General features: G+C 41.5%; 1 protein-coding gene across 1 annotated transcript in view; it reads right to left on the bottom strand.

The window, feature by feature from the left end:
- LRP5 (LDL receptor related protein 5) overlaps nucleotides 1-20736 on the bottom strand; it is a 1224287-nt gene that overhangs the window by 1008585 nt on the left and 194966 nt on the right. Inside the window, exon 2 of the mRNA XM_044065976.1 lies at nucleotides 4931-5128. Coding sequence (XP_043921911.1) covers nucleotides 4931-5124 — 194 coding nt within the window. The 5' untranslated portion in view covers nucleotides 5125-5128. The remainder of the gene's footprint in view (nucleotides 1-4930; nucleotides 5129-20736) is intronic.

Raw genomic sequence — 20736 nt, 5'->3', positions numbered from 1 at the left:
TAGCTGACAGAGTAGCAGAGGTGTATACTTTTTTACCCCATCTCTCTAAGGACCTGGATTCCCTTTCAGAGGGGAGGGGATTTTTAGCAGGGGTAGATGCTACTGCCTTAGGCCCCTGGGAGATAGTCTCGGAATCTGCAAAAGGAGCCTTGTATAAATGGTGAGGTGTGTCCGGGACCCTGTAGAACCTATCGGGCTTAGCAGGGGCTGGAGGTAAAGAATCAGGAGCAGTACAGGCATCATTAAATGCATCATCTACAACAGAAAGAACTGGAGGTATAGCTAAAGGCCTATGTTGAGGTAAATGCAAAAAGGTCCTAAGCCTTTTCCTGGAATCTGAGAAATCTTGGCCCTGCCACTGAAATTGTTCCCTCATGGCATGTAAGGTTTCCCCAAAGGAAAATTCCTCGGGTGGAGAGGCAGAAGGAATCGACTCTTCAGCATCAGAGTCTTCGTAGGGAGAATAAGGAGCCTCTGGAGGGTCTGTATTGTCTGAATCATCAGAGGAATCATCCGTGGACACTGGCTCAGGGGGCTCTGCTCTAGGTCTCTTCTCTGGAGGTGGATGAGAGGCCCTGTCTGGATGAGGTTGGGATCCCCTTATTAAAGAAATGAGATCCTCTGCCAGAGAAAGCATTTGGGAACTGGAGCTGGGCCTGTGAGAGGGGGGCTTAACAGGCACAGTCTTAGTAGCTTTAGCTGCTTTAGCCCTGGCAAAAGCCTTAATGGACATGGCTGCAGGAGGCCTAGCAGCTCCACGTGCAGGGGTTGATATATCCAGGGGAATAGTGTCCGATAATTCCTGAGAAACGACAACAGCAGGTTGGATTTCAGAAGCCGATTCTACCAGGTTAGAAGAGGCCTCGGTAGAAGGCATGGTTTCGGCTGAAGAAAGAACCGCTTGCTCGGTTTCGGCCGAAACCGAGACACTCGCGGTTTGCTTAACCGCGGTTTCGGCCGAAACTGCGGACCGCGAGTGTCGGTCCTTTTCTTTGCGTTTTTTGGTAATTTGTGTAGTCGGAGGATCCGACGGCATAATATAGGCAAAATCAGAGCCGAAAAACTGCTCAGCAAACTCCGACCGACGTCCAAGCGTCCGTCGGTTAAAAGAAGCACAGGCTAGACAAGCTGCTACATCGTGGTCTGGGCCTAAACAAGGTAAGCAGTAAGAGTGGAAATCTTTATGAGGTATTTGTTTCCCACAAGTTAAACAGTTATTCACTTTTTCTGACATCGGCTGAGGCAAGAAAGAGTCCCCAACGGGGTACTTAGCTTTTTAGAAGTCTTCGAAGTAGTATTCGGTAGTAGTAATCTCTGGATCTGACCGACCGGCACTTGCGAACAGCTTCTGCTTCGGCGCCACGCGGCAAGAAAGACTGAGGAAAATGGCGTCGGCTGATGCCTTTATACCCGAAGAACTGTAGCTATGACGTCGGGTGAAGTGCGACACCAGCCGAAGCCAGACCCAGAGTTTGGAATCCGGCCGACCGAAGGGCTGCCTGACGACAGGACAACCCATTTGTAAGGACTGCAGATGCATCCTTGAAGGACATCAGATTACGGTTGTTCAGGCACATGTGCATAACAGCAGAAGACAATCTGGTGAAGAAGATTTGGGACAGACAGAAAGAAGGCAAGCAGAAACAAGGGAATCCAGCAAAGAGGTGGACAGACTGTGTGAAAGAAGATCTGTGACAGTCAGCCATGAATGTTGAAGAAGGCAGGAGTGTGGCACTAAATTGAGAGAGATGGTGACAGTTAACACGACACCCCGACCACTTGTAAAAAATGGGAAGAAGGGGGATAATGATGACTATGATGATCTGGATCACAATGGTCCCTTGCTAGTCAAAGCCTACTTACAAATAAGCAAATAAAACATGAGCTTTAAACAAACAGCATTTCATTAAAATTGCAGTACAAACTAGAGAATGTGTAACATTGATACATTAAAAGAAAAAAGTACTCGGACTCCAAAGATACATTTTCGTCTGATTTCATATTCTCTGCTACACTAACAAATCCTAATCACTATAACTGGTCCACATTTTATAATCTGTTACATCCTAAATGGGAACCATTGAAGCTGACATACTGATGTGATTTTGTTTTTCATAAACTTTGTTTTTCTCAATGTAGTTTGCGTCCCCTTTATAGGATTCATCTTAGATACAGAGAAATGCTCTTCCTCATGCAAGGGCTCTGTAGTTTCAGTCTCTAGAAGCTATAACATCTTTTTCATTTTCATCTAATGACACTGACATGTACGAACAGCAGGCTACTCTAGACAATTCAACCTTCTTCAAAGCAGGACAGCTAAAAGATCAGGGTTTTATGGGACAGTCAAACCCATAGCTCTTAAACAATTACCAAGCCTTCCCCTACACTTTTCTTGCGGTGCAAAAACTTCACAGTTAAGTCTAATAGCCTTATTTAGTTAAAGAAAGTTAGTACTTTAAATACACGTTAAGAACTGCAGTATTCATTTCATTTTTCAGACGGTCCTTAAATGGTTCTCTCCCCCCTTCCCAGCTGCTGTACTGAGCTGTGCATCCCCCTTGGATGAAAGCCCTACAGCTCTCATTGGGATGAGGGGAGAAGAGTGAGTGAACTGGGAAGAAGTACTGTAGATTACCGGGAGGGGTGGGGTTGTATTTTAATTGCGACACCTTCCTTTGAGATGCTCACTGACATGCAGGAGGCCGACAGTAACACTGGACACTGAATAGCCTCAATGGTTGAGGAAACATCCTTACTGCCACAGACAAACAGAATGACCACTTAACCTGTCTGCTAAGCAAACTGGCATTCGCTGGAATGTGTACCACCATCAAAAACATGATCTGAATGAATGGCTCACTACTACATCGCACCTTATTGGCCTCATAATACAATGCATAGGAATAGGCCCTTCCTTATCAGACATAAAGACAGTATCACCATAGGTGAGCAAGGGCATCTCTTGGACAACCTCCAGGAGGAAGAGAATCAGTGACACTTCGAGTTGGTTTGTGTGGCAAAGAGACTTCACATTGGATTGCCTCAATAGATGGAGAAATTCTCATGGCCACAGACAGACTGAATGACCATTTAACCCATCAATTAGGCAAGGTGGTCTTTCCCTGGAATCTGAGCCATCACCAAAAAAATACATGGCCCACTGCCACATCATATCCTGATAGCCTCAGAGTGCACCGAACAAGACCGCCCTTCCATGCTTGCAAAGGTACCAGACTACTGACATGATATTCACAAAGTATTAAGGCCTAGTACCATTTAGCCACCCCCCAGCCATTCCAACATAAACAGCACCTGGGCTTGGTACAGATTTTTAACACAAATCATGAGGATCCTGGACCCATTAGAACTGGTCTGGCTTTCTGGAAGCTGTGAGGCAGTAAGTCGGGTTCCAGAGGTACATTACTACAGCATATATTCAAAGGCGTTGATTAGCATAGAAATGGCTGAGGGGCTTAGCTGTTCTATTGCTAGCAGCTTACTGATCCCTTTCTTGTTGAGAGAACTCCCACTTGCCCACACTTAAGTTATGCATGAGATTAAACACACCACCAAAATAACATTCTCCAACAGTAATCCTGAAAAGAGGGTGTCACTACAGGGCATGTCAAAGCCTAGGGGATAGGCCTGATCTGATCAAAACCATCTCCTCTGGTCTCAAGTCACAGTTAAATGAATCTACAAGGATAAGAGACCTTTTCCCTTTTCTATCCTCTCCATTTCCCAAGGTGGAAGGTCCTGTGATCATGGCAGGCATAGTGACAGCACAACAGGATGTTATAAAGTACTACTCTCTGAATCCTTTGTAATCAAAAACAACCGGCAAACTCTTGGATGCCCAAGCAACTAGTACCTGGGTCAATTTATGTCAGAGCTTCAAATGTATAACCAGCTGGTAATTTTCCCAAGTAACTGGGGGATTGTGTTGTGCTGTGCAGTGGACCGGCACCCTACCACCTTTCAGCAGTTCTGGTTTTACTGAAAGGGTATGAGCTAGAGGAGTCAACACCTGCAGATCTGCTGCATCCCACTGAATGCGAGCTGTAAATACCTACAAACCAGTAACCAGCTGTGATGCAGTCCTTTCTCGCATAAATGTGGCCTTATTGGCCTGAATGCACCATTAATGACTTTAAAAAATAAACATGGGCATTCAGAAGCCAAGCAGCTGACACATTGGTATGTACTTATGAGGTCATATGCATACATCCCATGGTTCTCCACTACAGGAGGTTTAAGATATTACACAGTGAAGACTACTTTAACTGGGTCTTTCTTGAGTTTCTTACAGTCACACACACACGCGAGTGTACATTATACACAGATGGGGGGGGGGGGGGAGCACAGAAAGAAGAAGCTATTAACACTAGTGGTAAATCCAGGCTGTGATTTTTGTATTAACTGCAGTTTGTTGAGATTAGATCTTGAGACTTCTAGACTTAACTAGATGCCTTTCTGAAAATAGAAAACTGCAACATTCAGCCATAATGAAATATGTTGAGACTGTGGGTAGAAAACATTTATTTGCAATATTCTTTTTTGCATACATTAAGTACATATACTTATTTTCAATAATACAATAAAATGTGGCAACCACTGATCCTTTTTTGATAACTTTATTTGCGCTTTAGTGTGCCGCGGGGATGCTGTACTCTACCCCAGCAGCTAATACTTGCAAAGTGTTGAAACCCATTCAGGACTGGTACAGTTATAAACTAAACATGTCTCAACTATAAGCACTGATTTTACATGGTTACTGCTGAAAAGCATTAATAAATTTAAATATAAAATGTCCTGCAAATGGGGTGGAGGGTGAACACACAAACAGCAACTTTGAACGAGTTTAGTTTAACCTCGTTTGTACTGCAACATATGCAAACCTAAAACAAAAAAATTTGTAAAAACTGCTTACCTAAAAGATCCATCCAAGTTGGCTCGATGAATAAAACTTAGCTTTGCATCAGCCCAGTAAAGTTTTTGTTCCTCTAAATCTATTGTCAAACCATTTGGCCAATAGATGTCAGAGTCAACAATAATTTTCCGAGTACTACCATCCATCCCAGCACGTTCTATTCTCGGTGTTTCTCCCCAGTCTGTCCAGTACATGTACCTAAAAGAAAAAAAGAAAAAGTTTAACTTATTTCTGCTAATCGCCCACAAGTGCTTTCTGCATATCCCACTTTGGATTATGAAATGCAAACATGCCCAACTCAAGGATGATTCTAATTATAATCAAGCAAAAAAGTAAGGAATTCCTGTTCTAAAATTCATACACAGACATGCAAAGTCAACATGGATCATATAATGGACACTTAACGATACTTATAAAGTACAGTTGTGTACACTTACCATAAATGTAAATGTTAAGAGTGTATTCACTGTTGCACTCATTACATTTGGGTAATCCTGCTGGCAGGTTGCCCTCAGCCGGCCTGAATTCCAAAGTCTCAGGTCCTGCGTCGGCCGCTGCCACCCCTTCTCTAACGTCAGGTCATCAGGGGTATAAAAGATGCAGCTGACGCCATTTTCTTTAGTTTTTCTTGCCCCAGATGTCAGGTGCCCCCCCTAAAAGGGTAGCCAAAATTTTATTTATATATATCTATAAATACATGCACCAATATAAACTTTACCTTCATGTACAAGCAAATACACCACATAGGTTCCATCAGAAGAAAGGGGGATGGCGGGTGGGTAACCTGGACTGCATCAGTGAATACACTCGAACATCTACATTTATGTTAGGTGTACACAACTGCACTATGTTCTTCGTGTTTCACTGTTGCAGTCATTACATTTGTGTAGAGTCTCAAAGCTAAGGTTGGGAGAAGGGAGCTAAACAGCATTAGGAGCAGCTATGAGGCCCTGCAGAACTGCAGTGGCAAAGCCTGCTCAGGATTTAGAGTAGAATGGCAGATTATACTGCTTTACAAAGGTGTGCACTGAACTCCAAGTAGCAGCTTCTAAAATGTCCTTGGTAGGTACTCCCCTGAGAAAGGCTGCTGAAGTGGCTGCAGCTCTGGTTGAATGTGGCCTAATGCCCTTAGGTACTGGCTTGCCATGGTGTACATAGCAGAAATGAATGCAGTGGCCTATACACTTGAAATAGTCTGCTTTGAGATGGCCTTTCCTTGTGATGCTGCAGCATATGCCACTAGTAATTGTTCTTTCTGAAAACTTTGGTTCTGTCCAAGTAGAATCTAAGCTGTCAGTGTATGTCCAAAGAATGCAGAATTCTTTCCCCCTTGTTCTGTGGATTTGGATAAAAGGTTGGCAGGTGAATAGTTTGGTTGAGAACCACACTGGACACCACCTTACGTATAAATGTTGGGTTTGTCCTCAGAGAGACCCTGTCTGGATAAAAAAAATGATAAAAGGTTCCATAACCATGAGTGCCTGTAGCTCTGAAACTCGCCTTGCATTAGTTATTGCTAGGAGCAGAGCTGTTTTCCAAGAGAAAAACTTTATATCAGCAGTAGCCGCTGGCTCAAAAGGAGGCAGGGTGAGTTTTTCCAAGACATAGTTGGAGGTCCCATGCAGGCATTGGTGATCTCCTTGGAGGCCTTAAATTTTTGGCTCCTCTGAGGTACTGCTTTAATAAGGGATGAGAAAAGATTGGTGGCTCTGCATTGTAATGAGCCGAAATGGCAGAGGCATGAATTTTAATAGATGAAAAAGATAAGCCTTTGTCCAGCACCTCAGTTAAGTATTGCAAAATCTGAGGAATATTGGGCACAGTTGTATCGGTTCCTTGTGCCTGGTTCCAAGCATAGAATCTCTTCCATTTTCCAGCATAAGATTTTCTAGTAGTAGGCCTTCTGGCTTCCAAAATGACATCCATCACAGCTTTACTGAGAGGTGTGTTTTGTACGACTACATTATTAGCCATGCTGTCAGGTTTAAAGTTCTGAGTTGGCTGTGTAGGATCTGACTGTTTTGCTGGGACAGTAGCTGAGGTATTTGAGGTAAAGTCCAAGCTGGGCACTGAGACAAGCTCCTCAGTATTGGATACCAGTGCTGGCAGGGCCAGTCTGGGGCAATCAGTATCATCCTTGGTTTCTCCTGACTGACCTTTAGGAGTATCTTAGGGAGGAGGCGCAGAGGGAGAAATGCATATATTGATCGTTTTTTTCCAGCTGAAAGATAGGGCGTCTACTTTCCATGCTTGTCTGTGATAAATCCTTGTGCAAAATCTTTTTAGTTGGTAGTTGTGAGGGGGGGCAACTAGATCTATGTCCAGGCATCCCCATTTTCTTATCATGCTGAAGACTTGTGGGTCCAGGTGCCACTCGTAGGGATCTATGAGGTTTCTGCTTAGTTTGTCTGCCAGAGTATTTTTCCTTCCTGGCAGGAATTGTGCCTGCAGATGTACTTGGTAAGTCAATGCTGTGTCCCACAAAGTCATGGCTAGTCGGCAAAGGGGGTAAGAATGTGTGCCCCCTTGCTTGTTTATATACCACATGACCACGGTGTTGTCTGTCTTTATCAGTAGTTGTCCTGGATGAAGTAGGTCCTTGAAGGCTGTCAGGGCATTTTGAACTGCTAGCATCTCTTTTTGATTGAGATGTAGATGCATTTGATTTGAGGTCCATGTGCCCTGAATGCATCTTCCTGCAATGTGGGCCCCCCAGGCATAATCTGATGCATCCGTTGTTAGTGTCTGCCTGGCTGGGGGTATTGTGAATGACTGTCCCTTGTTTTGGTGACAAGCCTTTGCCCACCATCGAAACTCCTGTTGCAGGCAGGGAATAAGAGCAATCATAGTTTCCAGGCTGTGGCAATGTTGAGTCCAAACACTTTTTAGGTAACAGTGAAGTTTCCTCATACACAGTCTTGCATATGGAATTAGTAGGATGCAGGATGCCATGAAGCCCAAAGCCTGCAGAATTTGTCTTGCAGATAACTGGGCCTTTGTTACCAACATTTTGAAACAGGTAGTCCGTTGCCTTTGTTTGTCTGGCGTGAGATAAGCCATCTGGGCAGTTGCATTTAAGCTTGCACCCAGGAATATTATCTCTTGAGAGGGTACTAGTTTTGATTTCTTTTCATTGACTGTGTACCCTAGGCATGTTAGAAGTTTTTTCACAAACGCCAGATGCTGTAGAACAATGTCCTTGTTCTCTGCTTGAATTAGACAATTGTAAGGATATATTTGTATTCCTCTTTGTCTGCAGAATGCAATTACTGGTGCCAGGCACTTTGTAAAGACCCTGGGCGCAGTAGATAAGCCAAAGGGCAGTGCAGAGAATTGGTAATGCATTGAGCCAGCCTTGAATCTGAGGTATCTCCTGCATATTGGTCTGATTGGGACATGCAGGTATGCCTCTTTTAGGTCTAAAGTCACAAGCCAAGCGGTCTTGCCCAGCATGGGCAGAAGCTGCTGCAAAGTCAACATCTTGAATTTTGGTATATCCAGGAATGTGTTTGAAATAGATAGGTCCAGTATTGGCCTCCAGGCCTTGTCCTTTCTGGGTACCAAGAACAGTCGAGTAAAATCCTTGTCCCAGCTCTTGCTCTGGTACTAGTGGAATGGCCCCCATGTCCATGGGGGATGAGACTTGTTTTTGTGCCTCTACCCATTGATTTTTTGGCAGATCTGGCCAGCTGTTTGCCTTTGGCATCAGGAGGGGGATGGGAACCCCTGATCAAGGTAATCAAGTCTTCGGCCATTTTGAGCATCTGTTTTTTGGGCATAGAGGCCTGACCACGTGGCTCTTGAGTTTGTTTCTTTGCTTTGGAAGGTGTTTTAATCTTTGCCTGTGAAGCTGAAGTCGGTTTGATGTAAAGATGCTTAGGTCTGAATACACCCTCAGAAGCCGGTGCCTGCTCAGTGGCTCCGGACCCATCTGAAGGGATAATATCCGAGGCTCCAATACCTTGAGTTTCCAGCGGCATGGCCGACTCCACGCGGGAGTCGGTAGCGGCCTGCGACTCTAAAGTAGCGGGCGTCAGGGGCTGCGAAAGCACCTCACTGAGAACCGGCGACTGGCTTAGGAAAAGCTTAGTCGGTTTTGGGCCTCGGTTGTCTAGCTCTTTCCTTTTCTTTGCGTTTCTTGTGAACTCCGGTAGTCGGGTGGCTATCCGACGACATTTCTGGATAATTTAACTGGCGTCCAAAATAGTTTAAAGCAAAATCATACCGACGCTTTATAGTGCATTGGTTAAATCTAGCACAAAACTGACAACCAGAAACGTTATCAGGGCCTAGGTAAGGAATACAGTAAGAATGAAAATCCTTATGAGATATTTGCTTCCCACAAGAAATACAATTATTAACTTTTTCTGACATCGGTCTGGAGCAAGAAAAATATTTCCCCAATGGGGTACTCAGCTTTATTGAAGACTTCGGATCTGAAACTCGAACACGAAAATCTCAAGAGTCGGCCGACCGGCACTTGCAAAATGCTTCTGCTTCGGGCACCGCGCAGCAAGAAAGACTTGAAGAAAATGGCGTCGGCCGCATCTTTTATACCCCTGACGACCTGATGTCAGGGAAGGGGCAACAGCAGCAGACACAGGACCTGAGACTTTGAAATTCAGGCTGGCTGAGGGCAACCTTCCAGCAGGATTACCCAAATGTATTGACTGCAACAGTGAAAATGTCAAAGGAAAAAAAAATCAAAGACCAATGCAAGTTAGGTTCAAGCAAGGCATCCTTTATTACTTGCAGCAAAGAGAGAAAGCATGTAGGTACAGGATTTGTCTGGCCCTTTGGTGATTAGTATGTTATTCTTATACAGTTCTCTTCATATCACACAGAAAATGTTACTATTCTATTGCTGACATAGTTGGACACAGCTTTCTGTGTGTTTCACAGAAAATGTTACCAGACTTATTGCTGACATGGTCAGATTATTTACCGTCTTGCAAAAACATTTTGAGAAAAACAACCCGGCCTTGGGCTTATTTTAGCCCACCTTAACTTTTCAATTCTTCAGTTGTACAGTTGTAATACATGTGTTACATTTTGTCTAGATTCAAGGTACATTTCTAGCTTTGGTACAAGTAATGCTGACTATGGTTTATACTTTCAAGCATCTATTGTTTTCTTTATCAAAGCTTCTAGCAGCTGCATATTTTCTAATGGCATAAGCAGAAATGAAATATCTCTTGTTATTTTCATGACATTAGCAGAAATGAAATGTCTCTTGTTAAGTTTCTAATAGCTGTGCAGATTAATGCAGTGTGAACAGAATAAATGTATTAACCCTTTTAAACCTTGAATGCACTAAGCATGCATATTACTATTATATATTTTTCTAACAGAAACACGAAGAACATCTTTTAATTTCTATTTATACTAACAGAATGATGCAATAAAAAGGCTAGACTAAAACCATACCACTCAGCTTAAAAATTGGAGAAATAAAGTATGCACAGTGTGGTGGCCATACCACACAGTGAAGAGGAAGACAGAAAAGATGCCCCTTTTGTTCTGCTGTAGAATGCTTTATTAAGAAAGGAGGGGTATAAATTAATAGCACTACTAGTAATGCCACAGCATTTTCTCTCGTATCCTGGCAGCAACACTATGTTCATTTTGCTAGGGTGGGGAAACTTAAGAGCAATCTTGTTTATCTCAACTAGATTAGACACGACTGGGGATGGAACAGCTGGAAGGATAGAAGCACTGGGAGCGCAGTGTGGGGAAATCAGAGTAGAGTAGAAGAGTTTAGGTCAAGTTAAGTAAAAGGGTATCATTCAGAGTCCAGTAAAGAGAATACAACAGGAACATGAAGGAAAGTGACACTGAAGACCAGGAAAGAGCAAATAACTAAGCAGAATTCCCAGGAATTTAACTGGATCATACTTTGGGGTGGAGGGGACTGTGTTTTAAAAAGGACTTTTTGACTCTGAACTAGTCATCGACAAGTGGGGGGATGTGAAGCGACCAAGACATGGTAATGTAGAAGGCAAAGTAGAGGACTGGAACTATATGTACATAACATTCTTTTTTTGAGGAATGGGAATGTCTGAAAGAAAAACGTGTACTGATGTTACAGGAGATTAATTTAATGTGATACTGAGCAAACAACTCGACATGAAACACGGCAGGACAGAGTACACTCAAGAGAAATAGAAAGACACCACAAGAGATGAGAAGCTGCAAACCAGATGGAATCTCACAAGAACACTCATCAAACATGTTTGAAAGCAATGAGGGGCATAAAGACAGCAAACTGTACTGGTTCCTAGGTGTGTGTGTGTGTGTCTATGTGGGAGGGCACTAAGCTGTGCTTTAGACATGGGCATTTTGGGTCACCAATCACTGTACTTAAGTTCTGGACAGAGATAAAGAAACCCAGGATTAAATTCTGGAGATGGTATGCGGAAATGATCTTGCAGATCAACAGGGCAGGGAGTTCAGCCATAGTTGGTAGGTTTGGATAAGCTCAACTCTTTCATACCTAGAACACGTACTGCTCTTCACCTGCAGAGCTACTTGTGTGGCTCTGCCATCTCAACCATGACTAAAATGCATCAAACACAAACTGTGTATGAATGCAGTTAAAGTACAGCATTCAATGTCACAGCTAAAACATACTGGTGACTTTGCTCTCGTTACCTTTGCATCATGGTTATGTGGTACAGAAATTACTGCACCACATCTCTTCCCATTAGCAAATATTCTGACTACAAGCAGTGGGAAGATAACTTTTAAACACCCATTAAATTTTTCCTTAGTGACAGGCTCATAGGCTTAAACAATCTCTGTGACAACAAGATAGGCAAAGTGTGAACTGCTTCCATGGACTTTAATAGGAGAAAAACCACACGTGCAGAGATGCATCCATTAAAGTCTAAGGATGTAACTAATGGTATCCCTATGGTGATGTCACCAAGGGATATACTAAATTTATTTGGGTCATAGTTAAAGTTTACAAAGCTTTTTATTACAAAAAACATCCCAAACAAACAAGACAGGGATAAAATGCATCAAAGCATGTAACTCATTAGATGGCATGATGCACCTAGAAAAATTACCAATACACTAAGCTTCATTTGTTTACTTCTAGATCCCACAGGTAACTACTCAGCCCACCACTTTTAAACATTTTACATGGCTAAACTCTTCCTCTAATTCCCATGATACTCAGTGCCTCCCCTCTTTCCCCAAATCCTTAAGGTGCCTCAGAAAAGTAATCATATTAATAAACAGGGATGTTAAAAAATTTTCTAATCTACTCAAAAAATACACATCTATCCAGTCATTCCTGCAAATTCCTTTCTGGCAGCCATGAAGGAACGTGGGGCGGACATGTTGAAGTTAAAATACATGGATCATGAAAAGCTGTTACTCACTATGACATGTACCTAACTTTTGTATCTTGCATAAACCTGTCCCTCCATATCAACAAATAAGGCAAAGTTCCTACATGGTGTCTTGGAAAATGTACACAAAGAAGATCACATCACAGCAGCACAAATGTCAAGAATTAAATTTTGAAAAAAGTGTGAGAACCAGACACCACTCTGGTAGACTGTCCTTTAGGTTCAGCATGCAAATCTTTAATGCAGAACATTCAGAAAGCCACCAAAGCAGGATAACTCGCAGAGTTTCCTACCTAGTCTGTGTGTCAAAGGAAACGAAAAGGCAAAGTAAAACTGACGATGGACATCTAAAGAATATGATGAAGTATCCCCCTTGGTTCAAACATTGGAGAAAAATAAAGGCAAATTAAAAGACCGTTTCAAAAAAATTTGTTTCTATGGATACTTTAAGCATAAAAAATGGGCTAGTCCACGCTGAAGCTGTCTTTTGAAACAAAAAGGAAATCTGAAGATTAGCTCTGAAACCCTTCTTGCTGAAGGATGGCTACCAAAAGGAAAATTTTTCCATGTCAGCAACTTCAGCTCTAACCCAGAAGCTGGTTGAAAGGTTGGCAAGGTTAATTTCTTCCCTATAAAATTAAGACCCCATGGAGAAAGTTATTTTGGTAACGGTATTAAAAGTAACAGCTTAAAAAGTCGAAAGTCTCTGATGAAAATTAAATGTTGCTGAAAAATGCACATTGGATGGAAGAGTACCTCAGTCCTGTAGCAAATGATTTATCATAAATATTTGAAAACTGCATGAAATGGAGCAGGAAGAAGATCCAGACCTTAAGAGGTCACATACAAGGAAAACCTTGCCCATATACTTCCATGTGGTAGTTTAGCTGAAGGTTTCTGGTCACAAGTCATGATCTACATCATCCTGGGAAGATACGCAGGGTCCCTGGTCATCTGTGTAACTGCCAAAATGATGCAGTCAAACGAAGGAAGTCAAGGTTTGGCTGAGGTCTGCTGCACAAGTGTTTCAAGATAGGTTTCATACTGTGAGACTTCAACAGGTAAAGGACACAGCAGGGGGAAAAAGCTTAGCAAGTCCAAAAAGGAGATGGAAGGGTGACCCCATTCAGCATCACTTTCTTTAGGATATTTTCAACAATAGGAACAACAGGAAATGGGGGGGAAGCTGAATCTGTCCACCAGAGAGCACCAAACACACCTGAATGGACTATGAGAAAGTTATGTGACAAGACTATTCCAACAGCCTCATGGTTTCTCAACATGGTTCCCTACAAAACCCTATATTATTTAAATATAATGGAAAATTTAAAAACAAACCACCCTAGGGGCCCACCAACACATATAAACTATAATAAAAAAGGTCAAAAATATGTCTTCTGTGTTTGTTGATCAATCTTTTGGGGTATAACCTACATTGGAGCTATAAGTTATTTATTCCTGCATAGGATCTGTGAAAAACTGGGTAAAAAAAAGTCTGAATGCACCTACTTCAGCTCAGTTAACAGACCAACCAACATCTGCCTACAGAAGTGCTTAACAAATCAGTTAAGGCCTTTGACTAGGACGACAGTTAAATGTCACCTAGGTCTAACAACAAATTTCAGTCTCCTGCTGTATTCAAACATCTCTGTGCACTTTTGCTGTATCAGTGAGCAAAAGCCTCATTTATGTAATGTTTATCCCAAGTAAGAGGTAGAGGGACACCAGACTACACACAAATGAAATGCTTCCCACTCACACAGCCTTTTGACTATACTATTTTACTCAGTTTCTTTGATCTGTTATTTTTCCTAAAGTATTCATCCATGTTTTAACTGCCTTCTCCTTACAAATATAGCAACTTCAGGTATTATTTTCCCTGGTATCATCTTTGCAAGTTAAGTCAAATCATAAACTAGTGAACTTCACCTTCAAAATATATAAAGCTGCTGCTATCAGTATCACAGATTTCAAGGAAGGAAAACCTACTAATCTCATCATAGTTCATAGGTTAAGTGCTAAGCTAGCTGCCCTTGCAGGCCGTTTTAAGCCTAGCCGGTTTCCTTTTAACTTCCCTTCAAATGTGAGAATCAAACCCTGTATCTTGTGTCTGTGTGGTAAACACCTTAACCATTATGCCAACCACCTATTATGAAGTTTCAAAATTCACTTAAAGCAGGATCATCCCAGATGCTGCCATAACAGGTAGCTTTACAACAGAATTTTATGCCCACTTAGATAAAAATCTATAGTTAGCAGTCCCCACCAGATCTAAATATAACAGAAAGTTTAAATACAAACTACCACAGTGGTCCACCAATACAAATATACTCTATAACAAAAGAAAATAAACACTTTAAAACACACATCAGATCAAGACTCTAATGTCAAGGAAATTAAATGGTCCTACAAATAGCAAAACAAGGAATCAGTCTTCATCAGCATTTAAACAAAATACTGTGAATAGATAGGCTCATTACCCAGTACCTTCTCCACCTCTGGAATAGATTCCTACTGCAAATTAAGAAGTGTAATACTCCACCTTCCTTCACACTAGAAATGGATGACTACTCACAAATTCACGCCAGGATTAACTGGCCTAGCCGTCTTCGAAAAAGGAGGCACTGTCTCAGGGTGCGTACTGCCGAAGTGAAATGGTCACTAGACTCAGTTGCCTTGACATAGTAAGGCCTTAAACTTTATTCTGTTGGCTGCCAAAAAAGAAATTACTAGAAAATGGAAATCAAAATCAAAACAAACTGTGTTAGAAGTACTGCATATTGTAAAAAATAAAAAAGAACTGGAAAAGGGGATCTTTATAATAGGGAAGGAGCAAATTGCATAGAAATAAAAGGAAGTTGTGGGAACAATGTTCAGGAGAAGGAGTAAGGTTTATGTGAAGGCAGACACGGAGTGCTTTATGTAATACTGGACTGTAAAGACACTAGTTATAAAGAAATAAATGTAATGTATAATTTGTGTAAATGGAAAATAAATGTAAATCCTCCCCCATACAGCATATCACCTTTTGTCCCCTCAGAGTCCTCTAGTGGCTTGAACTACCTCACCAGCTCACACATATTCACAACTCCCTATTACCCACAAACTAATAAACAAACCAAATGACTGTCCATCTCTTGCCAGCCTTCTACAACCATGAAACCCACAAAGAAGCTTGCACTGTTCTGACAAAGACCTTCTGCACATATCAAAATCCAATAACTCTGCAGGCTGATCCTTCTACTCCCATCAAGTGTCAAAAACCTGGAACTCCATCCCCCACCCCACAAGTGCGACAGCACTACTCATTAAAGTCATCCAAACTACTGCTGCAGTCTCACTCATCTCCCAACTCTGCAAATGGGATGCACCAGATTAGTGCGCACACAATTTTTTTCATATACACCTTTACTGAATTATCACTTGTGACATATGCAAATTCACATTTACATAAAAGCACTCAAACTGTATTAAGTAGTTCACATTTACAAACATTATACTTTATATTGCTATATATCATATAACCCAAGCAACATTACATAAATTACTCTTCTTCAACCTCATTCATGCTCATCTCCCCATATCCCCCCTCTTAACTGTACTGTAATGCATTCCCTTTCCCCCTTTTGCAATACTCCTTGACCCAAAACTACCCTTGTCTTATTTCTCAAATCTAGTTCTCTCACCACTATACTTCTCGTAAGACATATTTTCTATTGAAAATAGCAACAATATGGTTGCCTGTATACATTATCAAATTTAAAATACAGTTCTCCCTTTTTTGAAAAATGTTGTAAAGACTACTGTACATTATTGCCTTTTAAATGTTTGTGTCACTCCTATTGTTTGTACACTAAAGCCTTTCTACCTGGGCCTCTGGTGAAAAAGGGTTCTGTGCACAGATGGACCTTCCCTGTAAACAAAAAGTCAAGCAATTTTAATGCCTATCTTTTGCACCAATAAATCTTTCAGTGAAAAAGGGCAATCCCACAGACTCTGCCGGATAACCCTCTTGGGAGAGGCAAATTGGATTACAATAGGACTGTAGTTGGAAATATGCTGTAACTAAGTGCAGAAATCTCAAACAACCAAAAAACTAGAAGCATGGCTATCTTTTCTGCAAAGGTTTGCAGGCTGCCTCTGTTCCTACTTCAGAAACACCACCAAGTTCAAAGGAAGGCTCACAAAATATGTTAAAATCATCCTGATAACCAACCTGAGATATAACTAATTCACTGTTAACCTTATAGGTGTCACTGATAACTTTCTCATTCATACTGCTGTCCCCATAACACTCACAAAGAGGTTGAGACTGAATATGTGTGATGTTACTATAAACATTTTCAAATTTGCCAGTGTGATCGCATACAGTTACATCCCTATTATTTACATCAGGCTGCAAGTTTTTACTAAAGCCATCATTCTCCAAACTGACTGTTTGTCCTAAGTCATTCCTAAGGTCATCACTGGCAATATAATTTACATCTTCCATATTCAGCATCTGCTCCGCAGAGACACCAACTAAACCAGACAGTACACTTTCATAACATGGTTTTAACACTAAATCCAAGAGACCAGAAAGTACAGTTTTGTACCTACCATAAATGTAGATGTCCGAACTGGATAGCATCTGCAGTCATAACAAGTGGGTTGTCCTGTCCGGCCTGGCTGATGTCGCTCCACCCGGCGTCATCTCTGTTGGTCTGCCATTTTCCTCAGTGTTTCTTGCCCCAGATGCCAGTAGCCCTCTTGCAGGGTAAAATTTGGATAGATGCCAATGTTTCCAAATAGATAGAGGTAAACACAACAATAAGCATATATGTACATATATACAAACAAATACACCATAAAGACTCCCCAACAGCTAGCTATTAGGAGGTGACTGCAGATGCTATCCAGTTCGGACATCTACATTTATGGTAGGTACAAAACTGTACTATGTCCTTCATGGATGCATCTGCAGTCATAACAAGTGGGTAGAATACCATAGCGAACTAGGGAGGAGGATAGAATGAGGTCTTATGTTCTGTGGAATTGGTTTTCCATGGAAGGAGTAACAGTATCGTATGCAATTTCCTATCCATTTGGAGATTGTCTGTTTGAAAAAACTTTCCTTCCCTTCCTGTTGCATAGGCTACAAAAAGTTGGTCAGTCTTTCTGCTATTTTTGTCTATGTACATCAAGGTATGCAGGTATCTTTCCCTCTGTTTTGTGGGTTGGGAAAGAAGGTAGGTAGGTGGATTGCCTGGTTTAAAGATACTCTGGATACCACCTTAGGCATAAATGTAGGATTAGTCCTCAAGGAGACACTATCTTGGTGGAAGATTAGGAGGGTTGCACCGCCATTAAGGCCTGTAGTTCTGAAACCCTCCTTGCTGAAGTAATTGCCAGTAGGAAAGCAGTTTTCCATGACAGGTGTTGTAGGTCTGCTGTTGCTGCTGGTTCAAAGGGTGCTAGTGTCAACTTTTCTAGCACAAAGTTTAAGTCCCAAGCTGGTAATGGTGGTTTCATTACATTCTTGATTCCTCTGAGGAACAAAACAGGAGGATCAAAGCTGTATTCTGCTGAAATAGCTGATGCATGTATCTTGATGGAGGAGTAGGACAGGCCTGAATGAAGAAGTAGAATGTTAGGCATATCTATGTTTGACACATCTTTAAATGACAAACCTTTTCCATTTTCCAGCATAGTTCTTTCTTGTTGAAGGTCTGCTTCAAGAATAATGTCTTTAACTCTTTGGGAAAGTTCTGGATTAGCTGCTGCTATGTGATGTTCCATGCAGTCAGTTGCAGCGTTTTTAGGTTTGGATGTATGATGCTGTAGTTGTTCTGAGTTAACATCAAAGGCATCAGGACATGTTGTTCGAGACATGCTCTTCAGTAGTGGGTACCAGTGTTGTCTTGCCAGTTTGGGGCTATCAGGATTATCCTAGTAGTACCTTGTGTATCAAAGGAAGAGGTGGGCATATGCTGTTAGGGGGCCTTTCAGTTGAAGGAGTGAGTCCACTTTCCATGCTAGTGGAGCTGGTGATTGAGAGGTGATGCGAAGGGTCTATCTGTGGCATTCATTTTTTTTTTGGTCTCTCTGAAGATGTCCGGTGCAGCTTCCATTCGTGGAGCATCGAAGGGGGTTTCTGTTAGTATGTGCTAGAGTATTGTCTTTCCCGGTACAAATATTGCCTGTAACTGAACAGCATTTCTTTAGATTGATGTGCAGGTGAAGTTGATGCATTTGTCCAGCATGTGGGCCCCCATCCTAGGTCTGGGCGCATGCTGAGAGCCCCATAGGAACTCCTGTTTTAAGCATGGAATTAGTGGGATTTCTGTTTCTAGACTGTGTCTGTGTTGGGACCTGGGACCAAGATTATGCATGATGCCATGAGCCCAAGGCCTGTAGAAATTTTTTTGCTGTTAACTTGTTCAGTTTTTTTTAGTAGTGCCAAAAGTAAGGGAAGTTCTTTTTGTTTTCTGTAGTCAGGAATGCCATTTGTTGTACTGTGGGGTCATATTTTGATTTTTGGGACAATGATGATGTATTTATTTAAGGACAGGTCGAGAATTGGTCTCCAACTTTTTGGCACTTTCCACAGCTCTCATGTTTGCTAACTCCGTTATGTAGTGCCAGTTCTAACCTGTTGTATATTATTACATCTCTAATACATATTTCTTATCAAAAGATTCATCAGGTAGTTAGTTTTTAGTTAACTGATCAAGTAAAGGAGATTCTTCTTGGTGGGGAAGCAGCTGGAATGGATTCTTCAGCATCAGAATCTCAAAATTGGAGAAGATGTCTGATTCATCAGCAGAATCATCAGAAGACAGAGATTGAGGATAATTAAAGAAATTAAAATCTCCTGCCAAAGAAAGCATTTGAGAACTAGAAGCAACCACCGGTAAAGAGTGGGATTCGATTGTTCAATTGTAGCAGGGGCCTCAGTTGTAAGAAGAGAGTATAGCTGTACTTTGAGCAGTTTTTTTTGTTTTTTTTTGCCGAACCGAACTACAGCGGTTTGCTTTTTGCCCGTGGTTTTCGGCGAGCAGCGGGAGCGAGTGTCGGAAAATCAGCAAAAAAACTGAAAAAAAAACTCAACTTGTGCCGAACCGAAGCCGCGCCGGGTTGAAAGAGGCACAGGACAGGCAGGCTGCTTTAGCTGGGCTGGGCCTAACAACAAGGCAGACAGAGAGTGGAAATCTTTATGAGGTATTTGTTGTTATGACTGCAGATGCATCCATGAAGGACATCTATCAGCAGTTCGATTAGCAGAGGAAACGTTAATATGTCGTGAATTAACCCGACTGTTAGAACATTCAGTTTCCGCAACAGCTAGCTGCTCAACACTCCCACACACAGGGACAAAAGAAGCAAAAGAAGCATTGATATATCGTGAACTAACATGATTATCTAAACGGTTAATTACCGGAACAGCTTGTTGCTCTAAACTCCCATTCCTATAAACGCTTTCAAATTTGTCGGCATTGTCACGTACAATTACATCCCCATTTTTTGCATCGAGTTGCATGATTTTATTAAAACCATCATTCTCCAAAATTGCTGCTTGTCCTAAACTCGTACTAATATCAACTATCTGAATGGTTTGCGTCCTCCACATTCAGTGTCTGCTCCACAGGAACACTAACTGACTCAAATAATACACCTTCATAACTTTGTTTCACCGCTGGATCCAAAGAACCAAAACTGTTAGTTATATGAGTGGCAGGGGAAACATTTATATGTCGTAAACTACCACTACTATCTAAACATTCAGTATCCGCTGAAAATAACTGCTCAGCACTCCCACACTCAGTGGAAAATAAAACATCAGCATATCGTGAATTAACACGACTGTCTAAGCATTCAGCTGGTTGCTCTGCACTCCCATACGCACTACCAGTCAACGGGGAATAATCTCTTATACTTGCAGTATGTTCTAAAACAGTATCAGATAAATTTAACATTTTAACAGTTTCACATGTTTGCGCATTAAATTTAAATGCGCCAATGTCTTTTGACGAACTATCCTCTAGAAACCCACAATGCTCATACACATGTTCACTACCCTTTTTATAACTTTTTTTATAACTTTTTTTATCACTTTTTTTATCACTTTTATCAGAATGAAACAAATTTTCATCATGAAATTTAACATTAAATGGCGCACTTGCTGACAAAGCACGCTGACCATACAGGAAGTTTAAAGTCAGTTTTTTGACTGATTGCTAGCTTGCAAATGACTTGTCTTACCCTGTTGTTTTCTGGTTGATCTGGTCTGCACGTTGTATGTCCTGTTCCGAGAATTCTGATGTCCCTTCTGTTCTCTTCATTTATTTCCACATCCTCAGCTACAATGTCTTCAAATGAGTGTAAATGAAATTTAACTTATATTTGTTGATTTAATATATATTAAAAATGAAGTTTTGTAATATTGATAAGTTAAGGTGACTAATAGGT

This window comes from Protopterus annectens, chromosome 3.part0, assembly GCF_019279795.1.
Source record: "Protopterus annectens isolate FY-2018-M chromosome 3.part0, PAN1.0, whole genome shotgun sequence".
Taxonomy (NCBI): Eukaryota; Metazoa; Chordata; order Ceratodontiformes; family Protopteridae; genus Protopterus; species Protopterus annectens.
The sequence above is the reverse complement of the archived record's forward strand: the minus strand, read 5'-3'. Positions and strand labels throughout refer to the sequence as shown.